Consider the following 14,932-nt stretch of genomic DNA (forward strand, 5'->3'; position numbering starts at 1 on the left):
CTCAGAGTAGATCCGCTGCTCCTCCACATCGAGAGGGGTCAGCTGAGGTGGCTCGGGCATCTGTTCCGGATGTCTCCTGGACGCCTTCCTGGGAAGGTGTTCCGGGCGCGTCCCACTGGGAGGAGACCCCGGGGAAGACCTAGGACACGCTGGAGAGACTATGTCTCCCGGCTGGCCTGGGAACGCCTTGGTGTCCCCCCGGAAGAGCTGGAAGAAGTGTCTAGGGAGAGGGAAGTCTGGGCATCTTTGCTTAGACTGCTGCCCCCGCGACCCGGCATCGGATAAGCGGGAGAAGATGGATGGATGGATGGAAACAATAAGAACTTGTTGGTAAGAGATAAGAGATTGCATCATGAAATGCAAAACATCGATGACTAAGCTAAATTACCTCATATACCTGCTCTATCATATTTGATACACATTTTTTAACACGATTTCACTAAAACGTTCTTTTAAAAATATTAGATAATTATTAGTTGCTACAAAAGGTACATATTCATATTCCTTCAAAAAAAATAGCAAGTAAGTTCAGTGAAGGCAGCCATATTGGAAAAGACTGCCTAAAGCCTGCTATTGACTGCAGAGCATAGATAACTCCAGTAGGGAGCAGTAGACAAGTCTCGGATTGTATTCAACGGGTTTTTGAGGAACATATTGTTAATGCAGGTGATGCAGAGGTCTCAGAAACTCATGTATCAAATTTGATACGCTTGGTGTTATAGAATGTAAACTCCAATGTTTATACAAATCACTAACATCTTTTATGTGTAACACATTGCTTTGTGTCTGTAAATGCATTTTTAAAAAAGGACTTGACTCAAAATAAGATATGAGAAGCCATTTATTTTAGATTTTTCATAAAGATACATGAACAGTCATATAGAGGAGGAAAATTAAACTGATCTGGTAACGTATCACTTCCTCTTTGAGCTTAGGATGCCTGAAATATGCATCGAAATAAGTATATATTTACAGTTACACCTAACTCTCTGAAATGGAATGAAAACCAGACCACTTTATCCACTTTAACATTTCCACCAAGCTGTGTTGCAGTGTTTAAACTCTTTTTATTTTACACATTCTACTGCTAAGCATACAATAAAATGCACCGTTTTACTAAGACTATATATATTGTAAATGAACTGCAAAAATCAGAGCACTCTGTAAACAATTAACTTGTGACATGATATTTTGTGTGGAGGACTGTAGTATTAAACATTGCTCTAGTTCAGAAATACCTTATAAATGACATGTTGCTCTTTAACTGCTTTTTTGGTCATTTAAAATCCTGTTTGCTCATTGTGACACTTTACAGGTTGCTCTGTACTTTTGCATGCATTATGGGATTTTATAGGGGGAAAGTAAAGACACATATAGTACATGTTTATGATACAAAAAATAAAAACCTTCACCATGATCATTGTTTACATTGAAATATTCAAGCGGCAGTTTAAGAGTTGCGAATTTATCAAAATCACATTATCAGACAAAGTCCGTCTCATCATCTGAGTGCTGGACTTTACTCAAATCCATCAGTGCATGTGGCGTCCGCAGTACGACTCGCATTTTTCGCGTTGTTCTGCAAAAACAGACACAATTAATGCATTATCCAATAATGTTTTTAAAGAAACACAAATAATAGAAGTCAGACCTATCATTATTAAAAATTGAAAGCAACAAAATGCTTTTGTTCTTACCATCAAGCAAAAGCTCAACCTCCTGGTTGTCCTCGACTGCAACGGGCCTCAGAATGAGGGCAAAGAAGATAGCCAGACCAATGACCTGTCATTTTAACCAGCATCCATGAATTATAACATGTTCCATATCAACAAACTGCATGCACTGGTGTCATTAAGGATGTATTGCTACCTTTATTATTGCAATATACTCATGTCTTTAGTGATGTAGTGAAGTCATTACTGTATAAACACATTCTGTTGATATTACTGCATGTCTAAATGTCATTAGTGCATGGAAATATTGATGTATGAAAAATTTTGCTGAATGTACTGATGTCAATATTGCATGTTCTGATGTCAAAATTAATGCAACATTATTCTTGCTGCATGTACTGATGTTATTATTGCATATAGTGATGTCATTTGAACAAAATGTTCATGTTCACCTTCAGAGGTTGGATGATGAAAATGCTTTGGAACATGGAGAGCGTGAGGGTGATAAACCATCGAATGGACGAGTCCTTCCCATACTGAAAGCCATACAGTAAGGTAAAGAAGGTGGAAATGCCACTTATAATAACAAGAAGACCCCAGCCGACAAAGACGAACCACCAGGGCAGCTTGCAGCTGGATTTTTTCTTCTTCTCTTGTACAGGCACAAAGCTGAAAATGAAAAATGAATGATTAAAGAAAAGATGTAAATAATAATGAATATAATAATGAATAACTTTCAAATAATCCTCGTAGTATTTATGTATCAATTGTGTTAATTTATTTTTGGCTATTTTGGTGTGTTTTTTTCAAGCATTATTTATTGGTTATTGAAGAAAAAAATCTTGTTTGTAGAGAAATCAGAATTCTGACATCTGCACTGGATGAGTGCTGGTCAACTTCTCGGCCTTCATCAGCATCATGTTCACAGAGTTCTTTGCCAGATTGAGGTCCTCAGGGGCAGGGAAAACTTTCTCTCCGGCACGGTCCAGTATTGATGACAAATGGCATAGAGTGTGAAAGAGGAAACGGCTGCAGTGAGCCCAGTGCTGATCCCCAACAGTCTGGCCTGAGAAACATCCGAAAATAACATGTAACTGATCTAACAGTTGTGTTAATAATGTGCTCTATCTAGTAACACACACTATAAAAATATTTAGAGATAAGGTTAATAATAAGCCACCTAAATAAACATATTTCTTTAATACCTACCTTGTACATTCTCAATGACATCATGGATTTGGTTAAGCGCAGCAAACAGATCACCAGTGGTCTCGAGATTTTCCTGCAGTGCAATCATGCAATTTTTGGGGCTTTTGCTCAGAAGAATCACAATATCCTGTGTGTCCTGAAAAGATGACATTTATTCGAATAAGCTACAGGTGCATTCAAAGTTTCTCATCCTAGAATAAAATGATCAAATAAAGGCTGTGGTAATTCAATCAAACAAAAAAGTTTGCATCTCTCTAAATTTTCTTTAAAAGATTAATATTTTTATAGAGTAGAACTTTTAAAATGCCTTTAAGTTCAAGACTGATTCATATTGAGATTATAAATAAATTTGTTTATTCCTGAACTAAACTTGTTGTGTCTAATTTTAACGTTTCTTGGCTGGTGTCCTATTTTATCATGTATTCCAACTTTCCTTCTAATGATCCAGGGATATTCCCTAGCTCGACCATGGCCATGGCCAGGATAAATCTTTTACTCTTGATGTATGTTTTGATCTTATATTGTTAAAAAATTTTTAGTATGCACCTAACATGTTTTTCCCATACAATAAAATGTAACAGAATGTAATTTTTTCAATATGATCAGGGTGGATGCAGACCTTTGCACTTTTATTGCTCAATTTGAATCTTTAATGTAACAAATCTCAATATACAACAAATAATGTAGCAAATGGCAGAGCACCACAGTATTTCAGAAGTATTTGACTTATGAACCTTCAGGATAGTCTGCATGGAAACAACAGAGGATTTGTCATTGGTGCTGGTCTTAACCCTTTCCACTTCATCTTTTTGAACTCGAGGTTGTATACTGCGGAATATAGTGACAATCAGGATGTTAATCGGGAACATGAGCAAGGCGCTTTCCACTGCCACCATGATCTGCTGCCAGGTAAGCTCAAAGGACCCTGTCAAAGCATCAGGACAGAACATTAGATATTGTACCATTAACATATTTCATTATAATTATTTACTACAGTATGTGGGGCATAAAACATATGGCATGCTGTTATAGGAAAATAGTCAGTGACAAGGTGGTGTGGTGTGCCTTGATGTGAAGGTTAGAAAAAAAATGTGATTATGAACCAGCGTTCTAACCTAGCTTAACAATGACAGGAGACTCTCCATCTTTGGGAATGTTCCAGAACATGATATTGATGACCATGGTGCACAGCAGCAGGCACATGCAGCAAGAGACTCGCTGCACTCGAGTGAAGGGGCTGTGGCGTGGCGGATTCACAATAGATATCCAGATATGCTCGTCTCGGAACCCAGTAGATGTTCGAGCATGGAATAAATTGCTGGGGTGAGACACAGTGAATAGAAGTATTAGCTTCAATCTTACAAATAAAAGTTAAATGTAGTATCCTTAAAAGTTTTTCAATTTTCTCTCTAAAGAACCAAATGCATTAAGCTTGCATTAAGCTTATTAGAAAGGGGTCCAAATGGAACTCCTAACCCTCTAATCTCAGTTTATCATTTAAAAAGATGGAGGAATGAACTTCTGGACCTACTGACTAGCCAAAACTTCTACATAGAACCTTTCCAATGTAAAACAAGCATCTGTTAGTCTATTAGTGTACTAGATGGAACCTTTTACTTATGTACATTTCTAAAAACATATGTGATATGGCTCAATACCCAAAACTAGTGATCTCATTCTTCTTTGCTGGATTAAAGGTTCTTTTGCAAGGTGTGTCACCGTTGCCCTTCAGCCAGGTGTTGCACAGGAAGTGCCAGAACTGACGAGTCTGCAGGTCCTGCACTGTCACCTTCTGCAAGAACCTGATTGGAGGAAATTTGCTTTGGTTAAAGAATATTACCAAAATGTCATGTTTTTTAAGAGGCATAAGTGAAGGATAAGGCAAGTGCAATGCTTTGGAAGCTTTTGCCTCTAATATAATTAAAATAATCAATGAAATATTATGTGGATAGAGGAAAGAAATGAAATGTTCACCAGTCTGGATCTCCTCCTGTGTTGTCATGCCACAGTTTAATGTTTTGCAGCTCTCCCAGAGGGAACGGCGTGCTGAGCATGAACATGTCCACTCCTCCTTTCTCAAACGCTGGCTGGTCTGGGTAAGCCATGTTATGGACATCGCTCTCACCATCGGTGCCCTCTAAAGTCATCATAACCTATCCAAAATACATTTTATTAGCTACTGATGAGAAACAGGATTGGCCAATAAGGATTGAGCATTTGAAGTTTGCATGTGGCTTATTGAGGTAAAGTTACAGTTGCTCTATTAATATGTGCAACAGTAAATTTACCTCATGTTATTTTATGTTATTTTAAAGATTTGTTTAGTTGTACTGTACCATCCTAAAAGCATTTAATTTTCTATGCCTATAATAACATTTATTGTAGCAAGACTGATATTTAAAAATCAATAATAAAAAAATAGACACATTTAATTTTTTGTAACATGATAAATTACCAAAAATAATTACTTGCACAAACCTTGGCTGTGGTTCCTGCTTGTTTCCGGTTTCCTGTCTGTATGTTCACCAGGTAGTTATAATGAGCACATGGATGGTTGTCCTCCAGCAGCATTAGCTTGCGCTGAAAAGATACAAAAAGAAAGTATTCTCATCACCCACACTATTACGATAGCATTATTATAACTTCAGACAGTGGTCAGAAATGGTCTGTACCGTTCTCTGGGCTTTCTTGTCAGCGTACCGTGCCCATACCACAAGGATCAGATAGAGGAAAAAGAATGCACCCAGGACTGAGGCGACCACATAATTTTCATTGATGGTGGCAAAGAGAGCAGCTGTCTTTGAAAGATCTATTGGATTGGGCATGACGAAGAAGGAGCTCCCGTAGAAAGTGTTATGGTTACATAAGCAGTGAGTCATTTTGGGGACTGTTTTGGGACCAACCTGTGAAAAACAAGTTAAATGGACCATATGGATTATATCATTATTCAGTTTGTAATTTAGATATTTTATATATAATTACACACTTACCCAGCAGCCATCTCTGCTCCAATCATTATAATTTACATCCCAGTACACACATTTAAAGTTCATGAGCGACATATTGACTGTCACCGGGGAGCTTGATGTGTAGTTAAAAATCGTTATGTTCACGTACATGGTCCCATTAGTAGAATTTATCATCTCAGGGTGGATGATCCAGCGATAGTTATCGGCTTCATGTGAAGCAGAGAAAAAAATGGAAACAAAAAAAGTCAAACTATACTCAATACAGACATACAAATAACTGATTCAATTTACATTTAACAATCAAGATTCAAATCCCAAGACTTTTCATGCAGCTACTAATAATATATTATTCGTAATATTCGCATTAGACTCTGATGTTATAGCATTGTTTATTTAACTATGTAAAAGAGCAATACAAAACAAAACAAAAAAGTGAGAGAAAAAAGAAAATTATCTTATTTAGTCCGTATTTTCCATTACAAAATTCATTTTGGACGTAAAGAAAAGTGCTTGTATATAAACAAGGGTGCTTCTGAGAAACCCACACAAGCCATTACTACTAAAGAAGAATTTTGCATATGTTATGCTATGCTAAAATGTATGTACAACATTTTAAACTTTATCTAAACATAGCCCTTTAACTTTTTCACACTGTCTCTTTTAGTACAATTCCTACCTCGGCCAGTCAGGATAGTACGCTGGCTACGGTTGTTAGATTGATAAGTAGGAGACAAGATAACCAGAAGCGAGACATTTTTATCTGGGATCGCAGTAACAATGACTGTTGAGTTTGGATCAGTGACGTTGAAAGATGTGATAAGAGCAAACCCATATTTCACAGGCACACTTGCAACTGTTGGCTCTGGAGCTTCAGGACGTGGCAGAAATATCTGCACAAAGACAAGGAAAGAATGTGTTACATCAGTCCACCATTCACTCAGTAAAACACTACTTAGTTATTATTGGCATTTACATGTTTCTTTGTGAACATTTTATCAGAGGTACATTTTTTACATATTTTTTTCACATATTTGTTGAAGTTTTATAGGATTATAATTATCTTTATATTTATAATATTAAATTATATTTTGTATTTTTTTTTTCATATGATTTAGTTTTCATAACATGATTTGCAAAATAAACCAAAATCACAGGAGAATAATTAAATTATACAAAAAATGATTTGTAAAAATAGGGAAAGGTTGTTGAAAAAAGTTGTCACAATTAAACATGTGCACATTTTTTTCAAAAACCTTCCCCTATTTTTACAAATCATCTGTGTAATTTTCATAGAAGGGGTCACCAGAACTCACTTCAATGTAACTTGAGAGATTGCTGAGTTTGATGCTGGATTTGTCATCTGAAAGTGACAGGCTGCAAACAGAACCACTGATGCTAAAGTTTGATTGGTCACTCATTGGGTTTGTTTTATAACTGAACATCTGTATAGAGATGAACAAAAACAAACACATGTTAATAAAGCAAAAATGGTAGAAATTATATTAGAGCTTGTACTAGGTTTAAGGATCTTGAATGCTGCCATATCAGGAGTTAAAGTCTTTGGCTCAACAAACCTGAATGTTCACAGGGCTAGATGGCAGCTGTGACTTTAATGCATCATAAGCAGGAAACAGGACAATACCCATATTCGTGCTCCCGATCGTCATGTTGTTCAGATTTGCTGGATCTTGTCTTTGAAGGAAAACAGTTGATTTTTTTTATTTTTTTATTTAAAAGTTTTTAATTATGTTTTTATTAACTTTGCAAGTATACAGTAGTGTTCATACAGCTTCATAACATCTGTGTAATCTTTTTATGACAACTGATATAAACCTACAAAAATATTTCTAAAGGTTTTTTGGCAACATGCATCAACTGACAAATATTGCTTTCTTCAGTTTTAATTTCTTCCATTCACTGATGTTCTTTAAAAAAGAAGGGCCTATGCAGGTTTTTCACATAGCTGTACAAACACTAGCCTTACACAAAAAAAAGATGGCGGTTTAAATGTCAGCCACTATAAATAGCTATACAGGTTTTGTGCCAGTTGTTTCTAAACGGCTTATGCAGGTATCATGTAGCTGTACGAACCCTAATAATAAAAAACATAGAAAGCATTTTTTGTCAGCTTATGCCTCCTATTTAAGCTCTGAGAATAAAATTGTAAGCTTATGTCAGTTGTAATGAAAAGGTTTATACATGTCATCTGAAATAAAAAAATTTTAAACTAAAGAAGGCAGTTCTTGTCATCTTGTGTTTATAGGATTATGCCTTCATAAATTCTTATGTAGGAGTATATGAGATGCAATGAAAGGTTTATGTTAGTGAGCAATACCTTCAGTAATGTGTTACAAAAATGTATTTTTACTTACATATATTTTTATTTAACAGCAAAAAGACCTACACAAACACTGTATCCCAGTATAGAAGCAAATCAAAGTGCACTGTAATTAACTGTTTTTTTGTTGGGTTTTAATTGTATAGAGTAAGTTCAAAATCCACCTACTTCGTTGCAAAGAGTGTGCCTGATACGAAAGGCCATTCAAATATTTGTTTGGTGTTTTGATTTGTCAGTATATTTATCTGCTGAAAAATCTGGACAGCTAAAATAAGAAGGTCCTCAACCTGGTTGATTCAAATGCACACACACACACACACACACACACACACACACACACACACACACACACACACACACACACACACACACACAAGACAGACACATAATATTAACATATTATATTACATTAAGAACGTATTATATTACATTATTTCATTATTATGGCATGTAATATATGTAATTGTATACACATAATAAATACAAGAACATGATATATATAATTTATTAAAATATCAAATAAATACTACTACTACTAATATCGAAAAAAATACATTCAATACTCTCTCTCTCTCTCTCTCTCTCTCTCTCTCTCTCTCTCTCTCTCATTTTCTTGCTTACATTTTCTGGGCTGTCATCTGCTTCACACTGCTCGATGGTGTGCAAAATTAGGCCTCCAGTACAATTAATAGTTAGGATTTTTCTCGTGTCATCTATGCTAGTAAGTGCCTTTAGCGCTTGTAGTATATAATTCAGGTAATGCATCTGTGAGATGGAGAAAGGAAAAAATGATTACACTTGCACAGACAAACAATTTATTGCAACTGAAAGAACAGAAGGAAAGAATATTTGGAACAGGTCACCTTTGCATCATACCCAAACACCACCGGTTCATTTGCAATTCTGAGTAATATTAGCTCTGCATTCTGCAAAATATTTACAACAACATTAATGTTAAAGAATATCAGCAATTACTTTTTTATATATAAAAAATTACATTAAATGACATTAAAAAAATATTTTTTTTTAATAAAACATTCACTGACATCGAGAATGGTACTCAAACTTGCTGATGATACATTCATGTTGGTTAACCACTGATTTACTGAAAAGAAATAAAGAAAGAAATTTAAAAAGCCCTGTATAAGAAATATACGGTCTTATATTTAAGAATTAAAGTAGGACCATTTACTTGTGTCATCTGTGGCCCTTCTGGCCCGAATGTGCTTCTTCACTTGTTTTTTCTCAGCTTTGTTTGCATGTTTATCTGGAAAAGAAAAACATTCTTATTTATCAGTTTCATTTAAAGAACTAGATATACTTCAGTTAAAATGTAGTAGCACACTGTGGAGTTGGTATTTCCAAAGACCCAAATACATGTAAAAAGTGTCATATGTAAATTTTTGTTTACCCTTAGTACACAGGTAACCCAAGGTCATGTTGCAGTAGGGTGTGGTCACCAACTGGAATGGATCCTTCATCAGGTAGGTGCAAACATCTGAAATCTGTCCATCAACAGGTTGGGCAACAGGGGTTCCTGCATATTTAACATAAGGAGCTTATTTATTTACATGTAAATACATGTTTATTTTTTACTTCTTAAACCTTCAGATTTTGCAGATCATGTTAAAGCACATTATTATAAGTGAAATGAGGAGGACAATACAGACAGCTACAAAATGCTTGGTTGATATTATATATTCTATATCCATACATTCTATAATCAATATATATGTGACAAATTAAAATGTTTTTTTTTTAAACCATATATAAAATCTCCTTTCATAAATATTATTTTTATTTTAATGAATGCATTTATTTTCTTTTTTTTACTTATTTTTGGGAATACACAAACACACACACACACACACACACACACACACACACACACACACACACACACACACACACACACACACACACACACACACACACACACACAGTGCTATAGGCTACATTTCTTTTGCTAAGTTTTCTTTAAACCATTCATTTTTCAGTTAATTTCTAAAGATTTTGAGTTCATTGTTTCATATCATTTTTACATTTTAAAATGTTGCTTTTTTATATAGACAACATAAATAAAACATACGTTTTCATTCTACATACATACATAGGTACATACATTTATGCATACATTCATTAAAAGAAAAAGGACTTAACTAAAATACCTGATGTGGCCCTCTGAAGGTTCTGATGTTTAGAACCTTTAATCCCATACGATATAATTACTGTAGTAGTTTATAATTTATAACTAAGTGGTACATATCCTTACTTCAAGATCTATTCTTTTGATCAGAATATAATATGCAAATAATTTCTAAATATTATGTAATCTGTAGAAAAGTTGTTGACCAATCCTGCTTGCTGCCAAAGAGATTATTTTTGTTTGCTTCTGCAATCAAAATCTTTTATGACTTTAAATGATATAAATTAATAGTAATCTAATTTTAAACCCTGCGTTTAAACAAATTAGCAATTTAACCAGCAGAACAGAATAAAGCAGATACTAAAGGTACATTATAGAAATTATTTTCTTTCTTACTAGTATGAGAATATAAACCTTGAACTTCTACAATTCTTTTATTGGGATTCTAGTCCTCTAGGACTGCCCTGAAAAATCAGAGATACATTGAAAGTAAAAGTAATCCACTCTGCTTTTATAATTTCATAACATTTATTTTGATCAGTTATTTTACTTAAGAAACAGATTAAAGGACAGCTGAGACCACAGGGACTTAACAATTTGCCTTTACTATTTAAATGAAAAGAAATATTGGCTATCTTCATCATATTATATGAGTCAAAGAAAAAGCTTTAAATGCCACACATTTAAAGTTAGTCTTACAATAGCTACATCTTTAAACTATCCTTTAATATTTGTTACAGACTTGGCAACATTTTTTCCCTACTCACCCTGAATAACGCATTCATCATAAGATCCAGCCAATCCATTTCCAATCCAATAGCCTGGTGCAGTGTTCACCAACACTTTGGAAAAGAAATCCTTGATATCACAGTCCAGATACGTCAGAAGTTTCCCTCCTTGTGTTTCACAAACTTCGTTCGCTTGTCCCCATGACTGCGGCTTTGCGACAAATTCATATGCCACATCCCGAAAAATTTTGTTTATATTCTGGTCCTCTGATATGTCTTGGGACCTCTTTGGGAAGCCAGCATGAGCAGATAAAAAAACAGTCCCTGAAATCCAACAATAAATGCAGAGTTGCCTTAAGAAAGGCATCGTGGTAGGAGCGATCCAACTTTACTTTCTGCTAAGATTGCGGAGACTGGGAAACAGGGAGCTTCTGTCCATCTTAGGCAAATCTGGGCAACTCTCTTTGTGAAAACAGAGGACATGAGCTAACTTCCTCATTTTCATTAGGAAAATCATAGGAGACACTCAAACTACATGCAAAGTCTGATTTCAGCTGGACTTGCCTCAGAGATTGTCTTTTAGATTGCTAAGGCTGTGTAGTAGAAGACAAAATTGTATATAAAGACTAGTTTTTGACGGAATTTAAGTGGAGAGAAGAAATTAATCTATTGCGTTTTGGCTAAATTATAGCCTACTTGAGCCAAAAACATTGTTTACATTGCACACATATATATTTAAAAGCAACTCTAAAGCCCAATAAACCTAATTACACCCAAGCTACCAACAGAACACATTATAACTTTATAATCAAATCAAATCAAATGTTATTATTTATATTATATTTTTAAATATAACATTGATTATCATTCACAAAAGCAGGTTAATTGTATGACACACAATACATTAGTGTAGAGGCCTCATTTTAAAGCAATCAGTGAGCTTTCTGAGGAAATCTCCATTGACTGAGATAAAAAGTGTATTTGGCTTGAAATTTATGAATATTTTGGTATCAAATTACAACACTGTTTGAAAAAAAATGCAATTTATGTATTACATTTTCAAATCATCCCTGTCTGTTTTTTCTTTGCTACAGAAATACTGTATACTTTAAATGCAACCAAAAAAATTTTTTTTTTTTTTCTTGCTATAAAACACACACACACAGTATATACAGTGTATATATATATATATATATATATATATGAAATTGATTGTTAATTTGAACAGAGCATATCAATTGGATTGGCCCTTTAGTTTTATCTTCACACATACAGTGAGGAAAATAAGTATTTGAACACCCTGCTATTTTGCAAGTTCTCCGACTTAGTAAACATGGAGGGGTCTGAAATTGTCATCGTAGGTGCATGTCCACTGTGAGAGACATAATCTAAAAAAAAAAAATCCAGAAATCACAATATATGATTTTTAAACTATTTATTTGTATGATACAGCTGCTAATAAGTATTTGAACACCTGTCTATCAGCTAGAATTCTGACCCTCAAAGACCTGTTAGTCTGCCTTTAAAATGTCCACCTCCACTACATTTATTATCCTAAATTAGATGCACATGTTTGAGGTCGTTAGCTGCATAAAGACACATGTCCACCCCATACAATCAGTAAGAATCCAACTACTAACATGGCCAAGACCAAAGAGCTGTCCAAAGAAACTAGAGACAAAATTGTACACCTCCACAAGGCTGAAAAGGGCTACGGGGAAATTGCCAAGCAGCTTGGTGAAAAAAGGTCCACTGTTGGAGCAATCATTAGAAAATGGAAGAAGCTAAACATGACTGTCAATCTCCCTCGGACTGGGGCTCAATGCAAGATCTCACCTCGTGGGGTCTCAATGATTCTAAGGAAGGTGAGAAATCAGCCGAGAACTACACGGGAGGAGCTGGTCAATGACCTGAAAAGAGCTGGGACCACAGTTTCCAAGGTTACTGTTGGTAATACACTAAGACGTCATGGTTTGAAATCATGCATGGCACGGAAGGTTTCCCTGCTTAAACCAGCATATGTCCAGGCACGTCTTAAGTTTGCCAATGACCATTTGGATGATCCAGAGGAGTCATGGGAGAAAGTCATGTGGTCAGATGAGACCAAAATAGAACTTTTGGGTCATAATTCCACTAAACGTGTTTGGAGGAAGAACAATGATGAGTACCATCCCAAGAACACCATCCCTACTGTGAAGCATGGGGGTGGTAGCATCATGCTTTGGGGGTGTTTTTCTGCACATGGGACAGGGTGACTGCACTCTATTAAGGAGAGGATGACCGGGCCATGTATTGCGAGATTTTGGGGAACAACCTCCTTCCCTCAGTTAGAGCATTGAAGATGGGTCGAGGCTGGGTCTTTCAACATGACAATGACCCGAAGCACACAGCCAGGATAACCAAGGAGTGGCTCTGTAAGAAGCATATCAAGGTTCTGGCGTGGCCTAGCCAGTCTCCAGACCTAAACCCAATAGAGAATCTTTGGAGAGAGAGCTTAAACTCCGTGTTTCTCAGCAACAGGCCAGAAACCTGACTGATCTAGAGAAGATCTGTGTGGAGGAGTGGGCCAAAATTCCTCCTGCAGTGTGTGCAAACCTGGTGAAAAACTACAGGAAACGTTTGACCTCTGCAATTGCAAACAAAGGCTACTGTACCAAATATTAACATTGACTTTCTCAGGTGTTCAAATACTTATTTGCAGCTGTATCTTACAAATAAATAGTTAAAAAATCATATATTGTGATTTCTGGATTTTTTTTTTTAGATTATGTCTCTCACAGCGGACATGCACCTACGATGACAATTTCAGACCCCTCCATGATTTCTAAGTGGAAGAACTTGCAAAATAGCAGGGTGTTCAAATACTTATTTTCCTCACTGTAAGTTGTGGCATAATTATCATTGATGTCAATAATGCAGACATAATTAAAATGAATAAAAATAAGATAACAATGCAAAAAAAATGTATCATAATTTTATCATCAGTATCAGTATATTATACTGACAATTGTTCACTTTTTTTTTTTTAAATAAGGTGAAAATCATTATGGGGAATCAGCCATAACTCTTAGCAAGACTGTCTCGTTTTTATTTTTTTTTTGCCTATTTAACAAAACTTTGATTTTTATTTCTAAAAAGTGGCTAGCTATAAAAAATATCTTCCTTTACTGGCACATAAACATATTTCTGTGGTGTTTAAAGATTTGTTGGGAAAATTTTTCATTTTCATTTAATTTTACATTCATAACAAAACTTAATATTTGCAATTCTTTACATGCTATTTTTTTTAACCAGGAGCTAAATAAAAATTTTACCATCCAATTAAGTCTACAAAGCTTCTGAAAAAAATATTTGAATATGTAGTCTCTTAGTTTCACCTTCTCTTCCATAACCATTAGGATAGACTTAATAATCATCAAAAAGTGTTACTACCTCTAATAAAAGGAGGGCATTTGTTAGTTTTGTATTATATTGTAAATGATAATTATGACACAACCCAATTATGTGTGAAGTTAAAACTAAAGGGCCAATCCAATTGATATGCTCTGTTCCAATTAACAATAAATTCCAGGATATAAGATAGCAATACTATAGTATCAGATAATATCAGACAGTTTAATGCTCATAGATATTAAGATCCCAAAAAAAAAAAAAACCAAGAGCTACATCAATGACCTACAAGTCAAGTCAAGTCAAGTCAAGTCAAGTCAAGTCAAGTCAAGTTAAAAAGCTTTTATTGTCATTTCTACCATATATAGCTGATGCAGTACACAGTAAAATGAGACAATGTTCCTCTAGAACCCTGGTGCTACATTAAAGAACATAGAACTACATCGCACAACATAAAGTGTTCAACCATCGTGTGCAAC

The 14,932-nt window shown here is 35.1% G+C and overlaps 1 protein-coding gene across 1 annotated transcript; it reads right to left on the minus strand.

The window, feature by feature from the left end:
* Positions 1-825: 825 nt before the first annotated feature.
* Positions 826-11,519, minus strand: pkd1l3 (polycystic kidney disease 1-like 3). The gene is made up of 22 exons (XM_083557850.1): positions 11,103-11,519; positions 9,601-9,726; positions 9,382-9,456; positions 9,236-9,294; positions 9,053-9,115; positions 8,811-8,954; positions 8,358-8,476; positions 7,426-7,543; positions 7,165-7,293; positions 6,528-6,741; positions 5,873-6,057; positions 5,555-5,785; positions 5,361-5,462; positions 4,857-5,035; positions 4,541-4,684; positions 3,998-4,200; positions 3,617-3,807; positions 2,883-3,018; positions 2,544-2,739; positions 2,126-2,342; positions 1,698-1,782; positions 826-1,579 (listed from the first exon to the last, which is right to left on the minus strand). Exons 1-22 carry the CDS (start codon positions 11,428-11,430, stop codon positions 1,533-1,535), a joined length of 3,291 nt encoding a protein of 1,096 aa, XP_083413976.1. The 5' UTR covers positions 11,431-11,519; the 3' UTR covers positions 826-1,532.
* Between the last annotated feature and the right edge of the window lie 3,413 nt (positions 11,520-14,932).

This window comes from Silurus aristotelis (genome assembly GCF_946808225.1).
Source record: "Silurus aristotelis genome assembly, chromosome: 13".
NCBI lineage: Eukaryota > Metazoa > Chordata > Actinopteri > Siluriformes > Siluridae > Silurus > Silurus aristotelis.